Here is a 19,875-nt window from a genome sequence, read left to right on the forward strand (position 1 = left end):
TATTTCCATAGGTCTACATGTTGTAGGCTATCTGTAATATTTTATTTAAATATTGCACTCTCTGCCATTTAGCTTTGTATGTTCTGAAATGTATACCATCATAAATTGTCAGAAAAACATGTAGACAGCAAGGCAAGCTGCTACCATGCTGGTTTCAAAAGTGAACTGTAATTTATATTGTAAAAGGTAAGTATGCACTCGTTTTTATGTCATAGTTATTTTATGTAGAGCAGACATATATAAAAGTGAATGAGCATGGATACTCCAAAAGTCTACAATAGTTAAAATTGAAATATAGGCAAAAAGGAAATAACACTAATTGGTTGTGTTAATAAAGACATAAAAAGATGCAATAAACATAGGTTCTGTAACCCAATTTTAAGTTATAACTAAATAGTAATAAAATGTGCCTTTCACTTTTACTATACACCATAGAGCTCTTCAGGGTATCTGTGGTCCTACATGTGCATGGGTGTCTCAAAAACATCTTTAACCCTCTTGTTGTGCTCCCGGGTCAAACTGACCCCATCTCTTTTGACTGTTCCTCACTTCCGTCCTTCTCTCCTTATTTCCTTCCTCTTTTCCTCCTTCCTTCATTCCTTCCTTCCTTCCTTCCTCATTCCCTTTTTTCTCACTTCCTTCCTTCCTTCCTCTTTCCTCCCTTCCTTCCTCATTTCCTTCCTTCCTTCTTTCCTCCCTCTTTTCCTCCCTTCCTTCTTTCCTCCTTTCCTCCCTTCCTTCGTTCCTCATTTCCTTCTTTCTCCACTTCCTTCCTTCCTCTTTCCTCCCTTCCTTCGTTCCTTCCTTCCTTGACCTGAGCACAACAGGAGGGTTAAAAATTGAGGACAGCATTACTTGTCCTTCAAAGTACCTCAATGGGTGCTAATTGTAATTGGTTTCATATTAGGCCTACTACAACTTTGCTAGTCTAAGTCCAAACTAGGGCTGTTAAACACATTTTATTGAGATTAACTATTGAAATTCAGCAATTAATTACATTTTGTATTGCATGTTTAACATTCTATTATTTTGCTTTTCACAACTGTCCATATTAACAATGTAAAGCAATTCTTAACAGTGTGTCTTCATTAGGAATCAAATTAATGCAAAGAAAGTTACTTTATGAACTTCACTTTTAGATTCATTTCAAATCAAAAGACGTGCAATGAGCCTGAGGTAACACAATGTCTACTTCAAAAATATAGCTTCTCTTAAACGGAAAAGAAATGCGAAATATGCAGAAGTGCACAAAACTTACTGCACATTATAATGAATGCATAACAAACAAAAAATACTGCATAGCTCCATTATCTTTGAGAGGAATTGAAAACTGAGGAACTAGTTCCACAATGAGAAATATGCAGAAGTATGCAACACTATGCAGGAACATGAGCCCAACACTGTGAAGATACAGAGAGATGGGACATTGTAAGGAGAGTCACAACAATCGGCACAGACAGACAGCAGCAGCAGTAATACTCCTGCCATACTAACACATCGCCTACTAAGTATTGTGCAGAGTGTACAAAGGTCGATTGCAATGACAATCTGCTACTTCAGTGAGATAGTGAGCAGCATGATTAACATGATTTAAAAAAAAACAAAAAAAAACAAGCCGCTCTGCCCCTGCAGGTCATGTGATTTCTTAGAAGTGTCAGAAGTGAAACGGAGCAGAACAGCTGGAAAAAAAACTGCCGTCCAACGAAGGGTGAGTGTTAACAAAGTGTTTTCACCGTGAAAGTCTCAGCCAGTTTCCTGTCTGAGGACTGTCGTGTGAAGAAGGGACAAAATGAACTTGTGCGAAAGGAAATCAAACGGGGGAAATGATTCGTTTGTGTGGCATTTCCGGGATTGTATCGAGCTCTTTATCGCGTAATAGCTCTCGCTGAATAAATAGGAAGTTTTTGCTGTTCTGCTGTCTTAGAAATCGATAAACAGTAATCATTTCTTTTAAATGCAGTATTTTTGTTCACAGTAGGCTATAGGTAGAACAGTCACGTAACACTGCAAGTTTCGGTATGATCAAAAGAGATATCAGTCCGCGGAAGCGCGCAGGCTGTTTGTGACGCAGTTACTTAAATATGTACTTTTATCTGGATCAGACAGACCTACTCATGACTTTATATCTGTGTCACAGGTGAAAAGTTAGGACGATTTTAAGGGCCCATGACTGACAGGAGCCCTAAAAATATATTAGAACAAAAGTTATTTTTTTAATGAACCTGTCATCATTCATAATTAATAGACATCAAAACAATATTTTATTTAAATTTTACTCACTAAAAATGGTTAATTTTTTGATTTTGGCAAAACATATACTAAAAACATCTAAAGCCTCTGTATTGATCAGACACCCCCCTCTGTTTACATAAATGGTTCAGTCCTGCCTACAACGGGTGAGGCACTGTTGTTCTCAGTGAATGTGAGGAGAAACACTGTATGAGCATAATGTCTCTAAAGCTTCATAAAATACAAGTAGGCTCCAAAAACCAAAACAGAGAAAAGAAAAAAAAGGGAGAGAGCTGAAAAGGCGACAATATATCACTTAATCTTTCATAAAAAGATGGATCTAGTCCATGAGTGGTGGAAATTAATCTGTTAGTGAAACTTGGTACACAGTGAAACAGGTTCATGTTACTATTGCTCCTCTGACATTAGTTACTACTAATATCTTCACAGAAAATTCAGAGTGTTTGTATTTCACTCCTCTTTTAGCTGACATATAATAAATGCTGGTAAACACAAGCTATTCATACTAAATCAGTAGTCCCAGCTCCTGGTGACAGGACCAGCAATGCAACTTTAGGCTCAGCCCCTCTGTCCCCCATAATACTGAACCAGTCCTATTGAAGAGGGTGAGGAGCATTGTGTTGAATGACACTACTGAACATTACTGAAGGGAGTCAATGAGAATCTATTATTGTTATTATTATTATTATTATTATTATTAGTAGTAGTAGTAGTAGTAGTAGTAGTAGTAGTATCATTATCATTATCATTATTATTATGAAAAAAATAAAATTGATTGAATCCTTTTCACTTGTTTCTCTTGAATCTTGCTTTCTAATCTCTCAGTCAGTGTTTCTGGTTTATCTCTCAGACTGACTGAAGTCCACAAGATGAGTGCTTGTATGGAGGAAGAAGAGGAGGACAGAGCAGAGCCTCCTGTGTCCAACTTCCTGTCTATGAAGAGTGACCAGGACAACGGTCATCCTCCAACCTTCAGTAATGAACCTGAACCCTCAAACACAAAGTAAGAGAGCTGCTACTAACTCATTTATGTCTCAGTAGGGTCCTGCCACTGAAAGTGTGATGAACCTTTTTGTTTTTGTAGAGATGATTACAGTCGAGTGATGTGAAGGCCTCATTGTGTGTGAAACAATCTTCTTTTTCTTCTTGTCTGCAATGAATCACATTTTTAAGGTGCTAAAGGTGCTAAAACATGAACTTTGTACATGTGTTAGAAGTGAGAGGAAATTTGATCTTTTATAGTGATTGGATGTAGGGCTGCAACTAATGATTATTCTAATAATCGACTAATTGGTCACCATGGTGGTGTGCAGATTGATTTTATATTATTGTTAACAATTTCACACACAACAAAAAACAAAATGCCACAGTGTGTCTGTGAAACTACAGATTTACAGTAAACATGTATGCACCATATACATTCATTTGTTTCATAAAGTAATGTGTGATTCACAATGCTAAAATGCAACAAGTCCACTCTAATATAAAACACACACACGAATGTGGTGATTATTATCACTATATATTGAGCCCCGAAAATGATCCCTGACAGTGGGAGGACGCTTAATAAAATATTTGTAAAGCTGGTCACATCTGTACAGAGCATAGGGAAGGGCTGGGTGATATGGACAAAATCAAGCATCACAATATTTTTAGCCAAATACCTCGATATCGATATTGCAACAATAATGTAGAGATGATTCTTGATGCTTTCACAGAATATTTACACTATGAAATGTTCAGTAAATAATCATTGGTAATGTGGATATGATGACAAAGTGGGTAAAAGGTAAAAAATAGATGAATAGAACTAGCTAGAACAGTCCGTTAACTTCAGAAAATGACATCATTTTACAGTAATGCAGCATTTAAAACCAGGAGAAGACAATTCTGATGACATCACTATATTACAATATTCTAAATCTAAGACGATATCTAGTCTCTTATCACGATATCGATATTTTGCAGATGGAAAGTTACAATAACAAACTCCAAGATGCACTTTGACAAATCGTGAATTGCAGTTTTACAAGTGCAATCATAGTTTGCTCTTCTTTGGATATATGGCACTATCCTTCTTTCATACTTTTCACCTCAAAGAGAAATATCATCACGTTTAGTATTACAAGATCTCGTCTCACCTCTACTGTTTACTCAGAGAGAATTAACCTGTGCAACTTAAAATTGCTCACACAGTGACAGTGAACCAGGTGAAAACTGCAGGTGACAACTACACTCATTATGTTACTGTAAGTGCAATAAAATCTACCAGAGTAAACAAACCAAGAAGAGTAATTTAAAGTAAAGGTACAACTTATGACTTTGCTTCAATCTGTGGAAAAGCTGTAATCCAATCTATGACGTATTATCTGCAAGAGCAAGAGTTTGTGTATTTAAAGCTCCTTCAATGAATATCATTGAGGAATTTATCAAAGATTTACATGATGTGAATAAAAACATCTTTGTGGTGTTACAGAGTCCTGTGGTCAGACCATAGACAGAGAGCAGAGTATCCAGCATCAGACTGTCTGTCTATGAAGAGTGACTCCTCTAGAAATCCTCCTCTATTCTTCAGGAATGAACCTGGACCTTCAGACCTAAGGTAAGAGACTGTTTCTTCAGTTTGAGTTAGTATCTGTGACAGCTTGCACATGTTTTTGTAGGTGATGTCAAGTTTGCTCACATTTTCACACACGCAGACCTTTAGTAAATCAGGCCCTAAATGTATTGCTGCATTAATGATCATCAGCTCTATAGCGCCCCCTAATTACTTTTAGCATCTATGAGGTGTCAGGAATGCTTGAAAACTCATAAAACTTTACACATGCATCAGAAGTGGTAAAACATGATATCTAATAAGGATGTTGGGCTTGATTGTGGCCAGATGGCTCAAGCCTGCCCCCTAGACAATTTCAATGTCAAAGCCCCAAACTTTAAATTTAATGTAGATGTACAAAATTGTGTAGGCAGTAACATCTATTTACTGATGTATTTTAATACATTTATGTAAGAGAATTGACCAGTGTGACTTCAAATTAGTTAGGTAACATCTAAAGACCTTTTGAAATGCTAAATTGTGAAGCTTTTGAGTTTGAGTTAGTATCTGTGACAACTGTCAGTCATTTAGAAAAGCTGTGATGTAATCTACAACTTATTATCTGCACTTTGTCATCAAGGAATTTATCAGAGATTTACATGATATGATTATAAAACATCTTGGTGGTGTTACAGAGTCCTGTGGTCAGACCACAGACAGAGAGCAGAGTCTCCAGCATCAGACTGTCTGTCTATGAAGAGTGGCCGGTCTATAGAGCCTCCTCTATTCTTCAGTAAGGAACCTGGACCCTCAGACCTAAGGTAAGAGACTGTTTCTTCAGTTTGAGTTAGTATCTGTGACAACTAGGGATGCATTGAAATGAAAGTTATTGGCCGAAACCGAAAATCGCAAATGAGGAAACCAAGGCTGAAAACCTAAACACCAACATAAAATATTATTCCAGTTATTATTACCATTACATTTATTGCTGTGACTGTGTCCTAACATCACTAAAATCAAGGTATTGCAATTCAAAGAATAAATCAATTACAAAAGTATGAAAGTATTTATTTAGCACTGACATTTTAACAATGCCAAGACAAGTACTTATGTGCCATCTTTGCCAGGTCAGGAAAGCGGCCTTTGTTATTTCTCCAGTAGGCAAGAGGGTTTTCACTTCTGGGGATGGGGACTTCAGACAGATAAGCATCTAACTGTTGAGTGGTTGAGCTTGTCGTCTGCCCGCGTTTGAGAAAGATAAATAGGGCCAGTTCATAAATAAACATTTTTGTTAAATACAATAAAAAATGTCTAGCAGAAAAATAAAATCTTCTGATAGTCACATATATAGTAAGTCAGAACAGAATAGCCCACCTATTATTTGATGCACTCTCTTGCAGGATCTCATTGAACATATCAGACAATGAGGGTGCATGCCCCTCATCTGGTGCAGAGACACAAGTCCTATTTTCTGCACTCTGCTCACCTTCTCCTGCGCTGTGCACTCCTCTGTGTCAAAGCGGGTTCTCCGCATCCATCGTGGCCTGGATCATTTCTCATGCACGCTGCTTTAATCCCACATCCAAGTAATGATCTTTATAATGTGGATCAAGTACAGTTGAGATTAAGTGCAGAAGATCTGAATAACTCTCAGTGAAACGTGTGCTGACAGACTTTAAGAGTGTACTTTTCATTGTTTTCACTATATAATAGTTTTGCAGATGGAAAGTTACAATTACAAACTCCAAGATGCACTTTGACAAATCATGAATTACAGTTTTATAAGTGCAATCATAGTTTGCTCTTCTTTGGATATATGGCACTATCCTTCTTTCTCACCTCTACTGTTTACTCAGAGAGAATTAACCTGTGCAACTTAAAATTGCTCACACAGTGACAGTGAACCAGGTGAAAACTGCAGGTGACAACTACACTCATTATGTTACTGTAAGTGCAATAAAATCTACCAGAGTAAACAAACCAAGAAGAGTAATTTAAAGTAAAGGTACAACTTATGACTTTGCTTCAATCTGTGGAAAAGCTGTAATCCAATCTATGACGTATTATCTGCAAGAGCAAGAGTTTGTGTATTTAAAGCTCCTTCAATGAATATCATTGAGGAATTTATCAAAGATTTACATGATGTGAATAAAAGCATCTTTGTGGTGTTACAGAGGTCAGACAGACCACAGACAGAGAGCAGAGTATCCAGCATCAGACTGTCTGTCTATGAAGAGTGACTCTTCTAGAAATCCTCCTCTGTTCTTTAGGAATGAACCTGGACCTTCAGACCTAAGGTAAGAGACTGTTTCTTCAGTTTGAGTTAGTATCTGTGACAGCTTGCACATGTTTTGCAGGTGATGTCAAGTTTGCTCACATTTTCACACACGCAGACCTTTAGTAAATCAGGCCCTAAATGTATTGCTGCATTAATGATCATCAGCTCTATAGCGCCCCCTAATTACTTTTAGCATCTATGAGGTGTCAGGAATGCTTGAAAACTCATAAAACTTTACACATGCATCAGAAGTGGTAAAACATGATATCTAATAAGGATGTTGGGCTTGATTGTGGCCAGATGGCTCAAGCCTGCCCCCTAGACAATTTCAATGTCAAAGCCCCAAACTTTAAATTTAATGTAGACGTACAAAATTGTGTAGGCAGTAACATCTATTTACTGATGTATTTTAATACATTTATGTAAGAGAATTGACCAGTGTGACTTCAAATTAGTTAGGTAACATCTAAAGACCTTTTGAAATGCTAAATTGTGAAGCTTTTGAGTTTGAGTTAGTATCTGTGACAACTGTCAGTCATTTAGAAAAGCTGTGATCTAATCTATGACTTATTATCTGCACTTTGTCATCAAATAATTTATCAGAGATTCAAATGATATGATTAAAACATCTTGGTGGTGTTACAGAGTCCTGTGGTCAGACCACAGACAGAGAGCAGAGTCTCCAGCATCAGACTGTCTGTCTATGAAGAGTGATCGTTCTATAGAGCCTCCTCTATTCTTCAGGAATGAACCTGGACCGTCAGACCCAAGGTAAGAGACTGTTTCTTCAGTTTGAGTTAGTATCTGTGACAGCTTGCACATGTTTTTGCAGGTGATGTCAAGTTTGCTCACATTTTTACACACGCAGACCTTTAGTAAATCAGGCCCTAAATGTATTGCTGCATTAATGATCATCAGCTCTATAGCGCCCCCTAATTACTTTTAGCATCTATGAGGTGTCAGGAATGCTTGAAAACTCATAAAACTTTACACATGCATCAGAAGTGGTAAAACATGATATCTGATAAGGACGTTGGGCTTGATTGTGGCTGCTGTCAGTCATTTAGAAAAGCTGTGATATATTGCATGTTTAGTTTGCATGCATTATGCAGGTGATCTACTAAGAATAACTGCGTAATTTTACTGACGGAAACTGGGCAGGTATTAACCAGCTTTTACTGTGGAGAGGAGGAGATGGCGGTCCACACAGGACAGATTTTTTTCCACATGTTACAATAAACTCTCCCATATGTCAGTTTTTCTGGTAATATTTGTTTTTGTTATAACTGAAAATATATGTTAACCTCTTCCACTAGAACTTAATCACATTTCATTTTGCGCTTGCAGCTTTCTGCTCGTCAAAATTCACCATTAAGACACTAAACCCTCATTTAAGTACTGCTGTCTGCACCTGTTGTACCTGTTTTCATTCATGCAGTTATTCTCAGTAGATCACTCCAAAACACATGCAAACGAAACGCGCAATCTATTGCCCTGCGCACGCAAGTTTCATATTTTTATTTAGGATCTGAGTAAATCAGGCCCTTAGTGTATATACGATTGTCAAATCAACGGAAAACAAAAGTAGGTGGTCCTAGCAGCTAACAATCCAACCCCCACACACAAACACAAAGACACGCAGTCCAACAGCCTCAAGAGGCAATGTTGTCACATGATCCACTTGTTTAGCACCGCCCACTCCATAGCACCCTCAAACACAAAGACATGTTAGACTAAAGTTCATTTGATGTTCACTAAATTCAGTGAACACAACCTTAAAGTAATGACCTAGTTATATTATATTATTATAGACACTATTTTAAAGTAAGATGGATCTTCATTTGAATTTCATATCCAGAAACTAGTAGGGTTGCAAAGGGGTGGAAAGTTTCCGGTAAATTTCCATGGGAAGTTAAGCTGGGGAATTTTGGAAATATTCCAAATTGGAAACTTTCCATGGGAATTATGGGAATTTATGGGAATTAAATGGGAATTTATGGGAATTAAATGGGAATTTATGGGAATTAAATGGGAATTTATGGGAATTTATGGCAACTGAGGGTAATTTAGTGGAAAGGTATCATCATTTGATTGATTAATTGGATAAAAAAAGTCCACCCCTTCATTAAAAAACATTATTTTAAGTTGACGATAAAAAAGGTGCACAATGTCGCTTGATGTCCCTGAGCTGTTGAAGTTATATTAAATTATACAATAATTTATAATTTAATATTAAAAAAGCAACTAAATGTTATTATTCTTAATGGTTTCACACACAACTCTGAAAAAATACAACAATGTGTCTGTGAAGCTACACATCCCTGAGGGGGATGTGTCCAGTGTATCCTGGTGGAGATACAACTCATAAAATCCAAAATATACAAGATGTTTTTAAAACTATTAGTTATTGTTATTTACTGGTGCAAATGATATAACTAGTAACATCAAAGTTCCACTCCTGTCTGTTGAAGTGATATTTACTGTATAAATTTAGTTTATTTGGTTTTGACCAGTTTTATTTTTTCCACCATAAGGCTAAATATAGCACTTACACATAAAAATATCCCTAAATATATTCCCAGGCTCAAAAGTCTGGCTTCAAGTTGTGTGCTCTGGGCTCAAAAGTGTGGTCTAGGATTGTAGAAATCATCTGTGCATGTGATGGAGGAATGCACAGTGCATGTAGGGGGCGTGGTCTCAGTAGCCCTGCAGTAAACAGTATGCTATGTGAGCATGTGATAGCAAAGATATTCAACTGTACTGCATGATATCTGGTTGTTTTAGTCAGGATTATGCCAAAATATTATTTTACACAACTATATTTAAGTTCCCTAATAAGAACATACCTTCAGTTTAGTAAATTCCCTGTTTATTCCCGTTTATTCCCGTTAATTCCCGTTAATTCCCATTAATTCCCGTTAATTCCCATGGAAAGTTTCCAAGTTTGAAAATTCCCGGAATTTTGCAACCCTAGAAACTACAAATGGTATTACTGTAGCAACCTGAGAACCTCCATGTCAAAATATACACTTCAAGAAGATATTAATACGTATTTGCCCAAATGTTGAAGTCACTGTAAAGATCTGCAATTATTCAAAACCTGAAAGGATGTGCTTTAAATGTGTGATTAATTTCCTTACTATTTTACTCAAAATATACCTCAGGTCAGCTGTTATAAGCTACCATATGTTGTCTTGAATTGGTGCATATCAGAAAAGTGCAATATGGGTGCAAAAGAAATGTTGAAATGCTTTGATTGCTTTGATGCTCACTTTGATTATGTGTGTTTGAGTTTTCTTATCACCTACTTGTTATTTAAATTAATCTCAACAGTCCATTTACTAATTTTCTGGAGCTTGCAGACCATCATTGAAAGCTCTGAATCATTAGTAAGGTCCACTAACTAATGATCTAAACACACTGTTACATGCTGTGTGTCTTAGACTGCTGGTTTACCACAAGTGTTAATGTTCTTTTAACCTCAGTTCACATAATAATCTCTTTTACAGTGAAGTAGCTGCAGGAAATGTTAAGTTTGTATTAATATCAAACTACAGACAGATCATTAAATGTTTAGTAAGACAGCCAGATAAGAACACAGTTAATGGCTGTTTTCAGCAGTGACACAAATTTCTCTCTTAACACCAGTTTAAAAGACTTAAATATGTTTTTACGAGTTTAAATAGAATTAATAATTATTTTCAGAAAGAAGCCACACTTGACTAGTACTGTTCTCTGTGACTGAATCTTAATATATTATAATAATAATGAAAAAAGTATTTTAGTGACAAAGAAATGTCTTTACAGAGAGAGGAAGAGGAGGAGTGGTGTTTCTGTGGAGAAGCAGCTGTCCTGCTGTTCTTTGTGTCAGGACATCCTGAAGGATCCATTCTCTACCAGCTGTGGACACTGGTTCTGCAGACAGTGCATCAACTCATACTGGGACCAGTCTGCTTCATCTGGAGACTTCCCCTGTCCTCGGTGTGGAAAAAGATTTAAAACAAGACCTGAAACTCAGACCATCACTATACAAAGTAAGACTGATTATGTTTTTTGTAATATTGAATATTTGTCAGATTGTCTTTGTTTAGACTCACATTGTTTTCTCTGTTGTAGTGAGTGTTGCTCTCCTGGAGGTTTTACATGTACACAAGATCAGTCTGGAGTTGAGATGTTACTGTGTGACCGAAGGAACTGATGAAGCAGGAAGTGAAGTCCTCCTCAACACCATCTACACTGAGCTCTACATCACAGAGGGACAGAGTGAAGAGGTTAATACCCAACATGAGGTGAAGCAGCTTGAGAGAGTTTCCAAGATGGAAATCCTCCATGAGACTCCAATCAAGTGTCAAGACATCTTTAAAGTCTTACCAGCCAAAGACTTACCTGTTCAGTGCTTACCTGACCAACAGAAACACATCAGGCTCGTTCTGACGTGTGGCGTTGCTGGCGTTGGAAAAACCTTCTCAGTGCAGAAGTTCACTCTGGACTGGGCACAGAGTTTGAAAAACACAGATATCATTCTAGTGATTCTGTTTTCGTTCAGGGAGCTGAACCTGATCAAAGATAAGCAGTACAGTCTTCTCATGCTGATCCATATTTTCCATCCAACATTAAAGAAGCTCACAGCAGAGATGCTCGCTGTCTGTAAAGTTTTGTTCATCTTTGACGGCCTGGATGAAAGCAGACTTTCATTAGATTTCAACAACAGAGAGGTTGTGTCTGATGTCACACAGAAGTCATCAGTCAGCGTGCTGTTGACAAACCTCTTCAAGGGGAATCTGCTTCCCACTGCTCTCATCTGGGTAACTTCCAGACCTGCAGCTGCCAATCAGATCCCTCCTACATGTGTGGACAGACTATCAGAAGTACGAGGCTTCACTGACGCCCAGAAGGAGGAGTACTTCAGGAGGAGATTCAGTGATGAAGAGCTGTCCAACAGAGTCATCTCACACATTAAGTCTTCCAGGAGCCTCCACATCATGTGTCACATCCCAGTCTTCTGCTGGATCACTGCTACAGTTCTGGAGCACATGTTGACCACAGACCAGAGAGGAGAGCTGCCCAAGACCCTGACTGAAATGTACTCACACTTCCTGCTGGTTCAGACAAAGAGGAAGAAACACAAGTATGATGAGGGACATGAGACGAGTCCACAGGAGCTGATGGAGGCTGACAGGGAAGTTCTTCTGAAGCTGGGGAGGCTGGCGTTTGAACATCTGGATAACGGAAACATCATGTTCTACCAAGAAGACCTGGAGCGATGTGGTCTTGATGTATCAGAGGCCTCGGTGCACTCAGGATTTTGTACAGAGATCCTCAAAAGAGAGAGTGTGATCTTCCAGAAATCAGTCTACACCTTTGTTCATCTGAGTGTTCAGGAGTTTCTGGCTGCAGTCTACATGTACCACTGTTACACCAGCAGCAACACAGAGGTACTGAACAACTTCTTAGGAAAAGACTACAGTCACTCATCCCTGGATGACTTCCTGATAAAAGCCTTGAGGAAATCTCTCAAAAGTAAAAATGGCCACCTGGACCTGTTTGTTCGCTTTCTTCATGGCCTCTCTCTGGAGTCCAACCAGAGTCTCTTAGGAGGCCTGCTGGGTCAGACAGACAACGGTCCAGAAATCATCCAGAGAGCCATCACCACCCTGAAGGATATGAACACTTGTAATATCTCTCCTGACAGAAGCATCAACATCTTCCACTGTCTGATGGAGATGAACGACCGCTCGGTACATCAGGAGATCCAAGAGTTCCTGAAGTCAGAGAACAGATCAGAGACGAAACTCTCTCAGATCCAGTGCTCAGCTCTGGCCTACATGCTGCAGATGTCAGAGGAGGTTCTGGATGATCTGGACCTGAAGAAGTACAACACATCAGACCAGGGACGACTGAGACTGATCCCAGCTGTGAGGAACTGCAGAAAGGCTGTGTAAGTCCAGATGTGATTATCAATCACTACAGAACACATTCACATCTCTCATGTTCAGGTGCTCATTCCACAATGTTTTAGATACTTCCAGTTGCCTCTGATGAGGATGTTGGGCTTGGGTTTGGCCAAATGGCTCAAATGTTCCCCCTAGAATATTTCAACTCAAAGCCCCAAACTAAATTGACATAGATGTATAAAATTTGGTAGGCAGATGTAACATCTCTAGACTTAAAGGAAGCCTTTTGGAGTCATACCTTAAGTCCAACAGGAAGTCAGCTATTTTTAAGTTACTGTGCCATTTGTTTTTTCAAATTGAAGCCCTTTACAGATGTTAGATAATTAGATAATAATCAATGCGACTTCAAATTTATTAGGTGACATCTAAAGACCTTTGTGATGTTTAATTGTGAAGCTTTTGAGTTTGAGTTAGTATCTTTGACAGCTGTCAGTCATATAGAAAAGCTGTGATCTGATTCTGAAGAGCCTATTTGTCTCCAAACATTGTACTCTTTGTACCCTAAAGATAAACATTTTTAAGGGAGAATTTTACAGTTTTGAGAGTTATGAGGAAACAAAATATCAGTATTATAAAGCCAATGTAACATCAATCATATCAATATTATAGTAACAGGGCAAATGATGATCATCAATAATTATCTACTAATAATTATACCAAAAATATAACCAATATTATTAATGTTAAAACAATGTAGATTTTTTTAATATAAGTTACACTGGCCTTGTGCAAACAGGCAGCAACACAGAGAGCAGAGGAGAGAAAGGCAAGAGAAGGAGGACTGTACAGAATACTGTAATCTACTCTAAAACCATGTCTGCTCTGTTAATGTCAGTCCACTCCACTACCAACAGAAGACCTGACCTTAAAACAACCTGTTCACAACCAGGTTTAGAGTGATGTCACAATTCCATAGTCACTGTAAAAAGGCTCTGCAATATCGGACGCATTTATCATCTGAAACTCCATCACCAAATAATAACACAGTAGTTAGATGTTCTAATTTTTCAACCAGTAAAATATCAATCACTGACACATCATATATCCCTTTATACACATGCACATTGTCAAACTTACAAACTATTAAAGTTTGTTCCACTCGTGTTACAGCTGCTCAATGCCAAAATGGTTAACCAGTTATACTCAAAATAATTGTTCCTTGAACCTGCTTTATAAGCACTGTGGAGGGTTATAAAGCAGGTATAAGCAGTGGAGCTACACTCTCCCACCCACCAACCCCACCCCATCCCACACACACACACACGCACACACACACACACACACACACACACACACACACACACACACACAATGTGCTTTGGCATCAAAATACCAAGTTTCTATATTTATGATCACAGTGTTTGATTTTGGCATATTTTAAATGTAATAACAGGTTTGAGAACTGTGGACTCTCAGAGACTCACTGTGAAGTCGTGTCCTCAGCTCTGAAGTCCAACCCCTCCCATCTCAGAGACCTGGACCTGAGTAAGAACAACCTGAATGATTCAGCCATGAAGTTTCTGTCTGCTGGACTGGAGAGTCCAAACTGTAGACTGGAGACTCTGAGGTCAGTTCATTGACTGTATTTTCTTCTTGTACATCTTGTATGTATCCAGTTATTTAAATACATAACAGAAGTTTCCGATTTGTTATTGAATTCATTTGTATTTCACAAATCACTGAAATGTTTAAAGTCCAAAATGCCTGAACAGTTGGGTTTCACTTTGAATTATCTGTGAGTCCAATTTAATGTTTAAAGTTTTTGGTACATGTGTGAAACTCAAATCTATAAACAAAATCGAGAGAAATGTTGAAGATTTACATTGCATTTTCCGAAATGAACCTTTTATATTCAACATTTAGCAGGAATTAATACATAAAGCAGGGCTGTACGCTTACTTTTTCAAGTGGTAGCACTGGTGCTAGCAAGTTAAAAATTTTAGTAGCACAAAGAAAAATTCAGTAGCACACCCGGGTGGACCGTTAAGATGTTTATTGTTGTTATTTGATATCAGAAATGATTTGTTAAAAAGCAATAAGAACAGGTTCTTTAACAGTACAACAACAACAGATATATATATATATATATATTTATATACAAATATATATACATAATATATACAAATATATATATATTTGTATATACTACAGTGTATACAAATATACAGTAAACGATGCAATTCATCATATAAATGATTATGATGGCTTTTAGAAATAACGAATTCACTTTTAACGATCAACCTACGAGGTTGGACACATTAGAAATTATTAATAGTGACTCGCGCTTATCTCACATTTCCTCTCAATTTCCTCTGTGTCCTGGCGCTGCTCCGCTGGAGCGTCTTTTTCCGCTAAAAAAATTACATTAAAAAAATGACACAAAAATGACCGCGGAAGGTGAACTGCGTTATAGCGAGGGACCACTGTATGTAGTTCTTAAATATTTGAAATGACATGCACAGTATACACTTAGAACTACAACTCCCATTGAGCAGTTCTACCAACACAAATACTACTTTTTTTATACTACAGTACTTTTCTCAGTGCATGATGCCTGCCTGCGCAGCTCATTCGCACATGTGCGAGTGTTTACATATTTCTCTTCGCACAGGATGATTTTTATTCGCAAATGCGACGAAAACTGTCGCACTGTACAGCCCTGCATAAAGTCTCTTTCACTTACACACTTTAAACATCCCTTCTGAACATTTCTATTCAAAGGAAGATGACGAAATGTAAACATGTATTTAATAGACAAGTAGCAAGATATGGCATCAATATCTTTAAAATAAGGAAATTATTCAACTTTGCTAATCCAACAATAATGCAATATTCTAGTACTTAGTATGTCCTCCCTTACGTTTAAGTACTGCACTGACCCTTCCTGGCAACGAGTGTACAGGTTTGTGACTTATTGTCTCATCTATCCTATTCCACCACCACAAAGACGACCTCCTTGACTCCTTAATGTTTGATGGGGAGTGCTGCTCAGTTTACCTCTTCAAAGTTACCCATAGGTACTCAATATGGTTGAGGTCAGGTAACATACTTGGTTACTGCAGGACTTTCACCTTGTTCTTTCTTTTCTCAGCAAAAGTCCCTCATCACAAGGAGAAAGCTTACAGTGACAACCTGGTTGTTTTAATCTCCCTTATTAAAATCAACTCTTTTTTACATTTTGACTAAATAACAATGATTTGCTTATCCTCTTGTGCTGTTGACCTTTCTGGTGCAGTGAAATAATGCTCTTTTTTAAAACTCAAAAATACACAAAACAGCAAAGTGAGGTTTGACTGAGGAGAGACTATCCTAATACTCAGGGTCTATCAGAGCAGGATATCCAACCAATATCATTATCTTACTATCACATTTGCTCTCAGGGTTCTCATGTAGCTCTAGCTCCTCTTCTACATAGCTCAGAAAATGTGGCCAAATCTTACAGAATGTGTCAGATGAACCTCACAGTGTGTGTTTAATGTTTTCTAACCTCATATAATACAAGATATTCCTGATCCACTGTGTATGAGATGGAGGAGTTCCATCTTTCCATTTCAGTAGGATTACAAGTTTATTAGAAGTCAGACTGGAGTTTGTTAACAGAGTAGACATCAGTGGTCCTCTGAAAAGAGCTATAATAGGGCAGGGGTCCACAGTCACCTGGAGGACTTTATTGCTAGTTTGGAGCACTTCCTGAATGTATGTAGATATGAAGATGGGATCATTTTACAACAGTTACACTCTGGATCTATGTCTGGGAATCTCTCTGACAACTTGTCTTTAGTCCAGTGTGTCTGATGTAGTATTTTACACTGCAGTAGTTCATGTCTTATGCAGATAGAGGAGGTGTGGACACGTTTTAATACAACATCCCAACTTTAGTCTGTTATGTTCTCATCCAGGTCTTCCTCCCATCTATGTCTGATGATGGTGAGGGAGGCATTTTGTTGGGCAAGCAGTGCATTATATAGGTTAGATATTGTGCCTTTAAATGATCAAACAGGTGATAATAAAGAGTCAATTTTCCTCATTCAACAACATTTGTTGGTACCTAAGAGAAAACCCAGTGGCAAGTTCTCTTAAAGCTCTCGTTTAAGTAATTTCATATTAAATCAGTGTGTTTGAGTGTTTCTTACATGAGGCCCATTTGTCAACTCTTTGTAGACAAAGTCACACACCTGCAGACATGTGAAAAAGTGTGAAGTGAGAAATGTAATACACAGCTGTTGAAAAGAGGTAAAAAGTGTGTCTATGAAGAGATCCTGCAGTGTTTTTATGTTCTTATTCTGCCAGTATAGAAACACATTATCCCACAGAGAGGAGCAAACATAGGATTTATGAGCTAATGCAGACACTGAAGAGGAAGCACAAGATCTTACTTCAAGACTGCACAATTCCATAAAAATATCATAAACATATTATTGATATGAAAACTGTGATGACACTAAACTAAAGATATCAGATACAGTAAATAGGAGGACTCCTGCTTAGTGGAAACTCAACAGTTCACTCTTACTTTACTTACTCTAAGTGGAGTTATTAAAAACAAGATAAGTGAGTACCTGAAAATAGCAGAAAGTGAAGGGGCTCATGGAAAATACTGGGAGCTTTTAACATTTGAGTTAAGAAAACTTTGAATGGAAACAGGTACAAATATTAGGAAAGATAAGAAAAAAGAAGAAAACTGCTTGATGGCTGAATTCATTTCTTTATCCTCTATATTGCCTGAAAATCTGTGTGAGAATCAAAGAGTTCAGTTACAAACACTACAATAGAAACTAGATGAGTTGTACATCAGTAAAACCAAAGGAGCTTTTATACACTCAAGGGTTAAGTGGATGGAAGAGGGGGAACAGAATTCCAGTTATTTCTTCACATTAGAAAAACAAAGGCAAAACAAAAATGGCAAAACACAACTTTCCTTAAATGGCAAAGTTCTCAATAATCCTAAAGACATTGCTGAAATGTGTGAACATTTTTATAAAACTCTTTATGAATCTAAATGATCAACATCTGAACTTGAGGACTTTTTGAATTCCTTAAGTAATATTAGGACAATTGGAGATGTTAATAAAGAAATATGTGAAGCTCCAATCTCTATTTTAGAAATGAAGGATGCTATTAAAAAAGTTAAATTGAACAAATCTCCTGGTATAGATGGGCTGACCTCTGAATTGTATAAAGTGTTCTCAGCAGAGCTCGTCCCTTTTTTGCTTAATGTTTCTATTGAAAGTATTAACAGTGAAGCTCTCCCACCCTCACTGTCCCAAGGTTTAATTACGTTAATCCCAAAGCCCCAGAAAGATATCTTAATGTTGGATCATTGGCGTCCTATCTCATTGCTAAACAATGATTATAAAATGATTGCAATGTGTTTAGATAATAAATGAAAGAAAGTCCTCAATGACATCATTGATGAATCACTAAATGGCTTCATGTCAGACAGATATATAATTGATCATATAAGACTCATCCTTGATATATTAGACTATTCATATTTAATATTAGATAAAAGCTTTATTCTTTTTCTAGATTTCCATAAAACCTTTGACTCTATAGGACATCAGTTTATGTTTAAAGGTTTTGGAGAACACTTAAATAAATCAATACACACCTTATATGCCTTTGAGAATAGTTGAGTTAAATTGCGTCATGGAAACACCAAAAGATTTAGACTTATTTCTACTTCCTATGCAAATCTTAGCCAACTATATTAAAAACAGTAGTTTAAAAAGTCTCTCAATAGCAGGAAAGGCCATCTCTTTGAGTCAGCTAGCAGATGATACAACTCTGTTTCTACAAGATAGATCTCAAATTGATACTGTTATTAAATCATTACATACATGTTCAGCAGCCTCTGGGCTCAAGCTTCATTTGTCTAAATGTGAGTTACTTCCCATCAAGGCAATGACAGAGAAATATCAGGAGTTCCTGTCAAATGTAAAGTTAAATACCTTGGTGTTATCATTGTTAAAGACCAAGTTATGAGAATAAATGAAAACCACTAATTACTTCACTACAGCAGAGATTTCATTTAAGAATTCAAAGAGATTTAACTATAACTGGTCGAGTCCTGCTCTCCAAAGCGGAGTAATTATCTAGACTTGTTCATGCAAGCTCAGCTCTCGAAGTCTCAAATGATACATCTAAAAAATAGCTGCAGTTAACAGTTACTCTTATGCTGGTCCTTGGTATACAAACATCATTATTCCCCTCACAAATACTATATAAGGAATAACCAGGATATATGTTTCAAACATAAATCATTATCTTTAAAGAGATGGGTTGATAATGGCATACTACTTGTTTATCAGTAGTTGAACAAGGAGGGTCAGTTGTTTACTTATAATGAATTCTTATCAGAGTATAAATTCCTGTGCTCTCTAGAGATGTTCTTATTGTTTTTGATGCTATTTCATCAGGTATTAAAACTTAGTTTTCCTCTACAACCAGACTATCACCAACCATTCAAACTACCCAAACACACTTATACATCAGGAATTCAATCACATCCTTTTATGAGATATAAAACTAGTAATAAATGTATAAGGGAACTAATCCAGAGGGATATAATTAGTAAACCTGCTTCTGTGTTTGTTTGGAACAATTAGTATTTTGACATAGACTGGGAAAAAGCTTTGTTATTACCAAGGAAATGTTTTGATTCAAATAAGGTGTGAGAGGTGTCTCTGAACTGGAAAACTGAAATATGAAAAACAAATTCAGCCCTGGAGCCGTTTTATTGATTTCCTTTTTTTGACCTGAACCAGAAATCAAAAGTCTAAAAAACAAAGCGTAATTCCCTTTTTTTAAATCACATTCATGAACAAATAATGAAATAACAAGTCATTCTTTAGTTT

The 19,875-nt window shown here is 37.2% G+C and overlaps 1 protein-coding gene across 1 annotated transcript in view; it reads left to right on the top strand.

Annotated features, from left to right (window-relative positions):
- LOC128354500 (NACHT, LRR and PYD domains-containing protein 12-like) overlaps positions 1-19,875 on the top strand; it is a 31,567-nt gene that overhangs the window by 1,322 nt on the left and 10,370 nt on the right. The window contains exons 2-5 of the mRNA XM_053314724.1: positions 3,101-3,253; positions 10,890-11,038; positions 11,181-13,002; positions 14,412-14,585. Of these exons, the coding sequence (XP_053170699.1) occupies positions 3,120-3,253; positions 10,890-11,038; positions 11,181-13,002; positions 14,412-14,585 (2,279 nt within the window). The 5' untranslated portion in view covers positions 3,101-3,119. The remainder of the gene's footprint in view (positions 1-3,100; positions 3,254-10,889; positions 11,039-11,180; positions 13,003-14,411; positions 14,586-19,875) is intronic.

Source organism: Scomber japonicus, chromosome 24 (assembly GCF_027409825.1).
Source record: "Scomber japonicus isolate fScoJap1 chromosome 24, fScoJap1.pri, whole genome shotgun sequence".
In the NCBI taxonomy this organism is placed as follows: domain Eukaryota; kingdom Metazoa; phylum Chordata; class Actinopteri; order Scombriformes; family Scombridae; genus Scomber; species Scomber japonicus.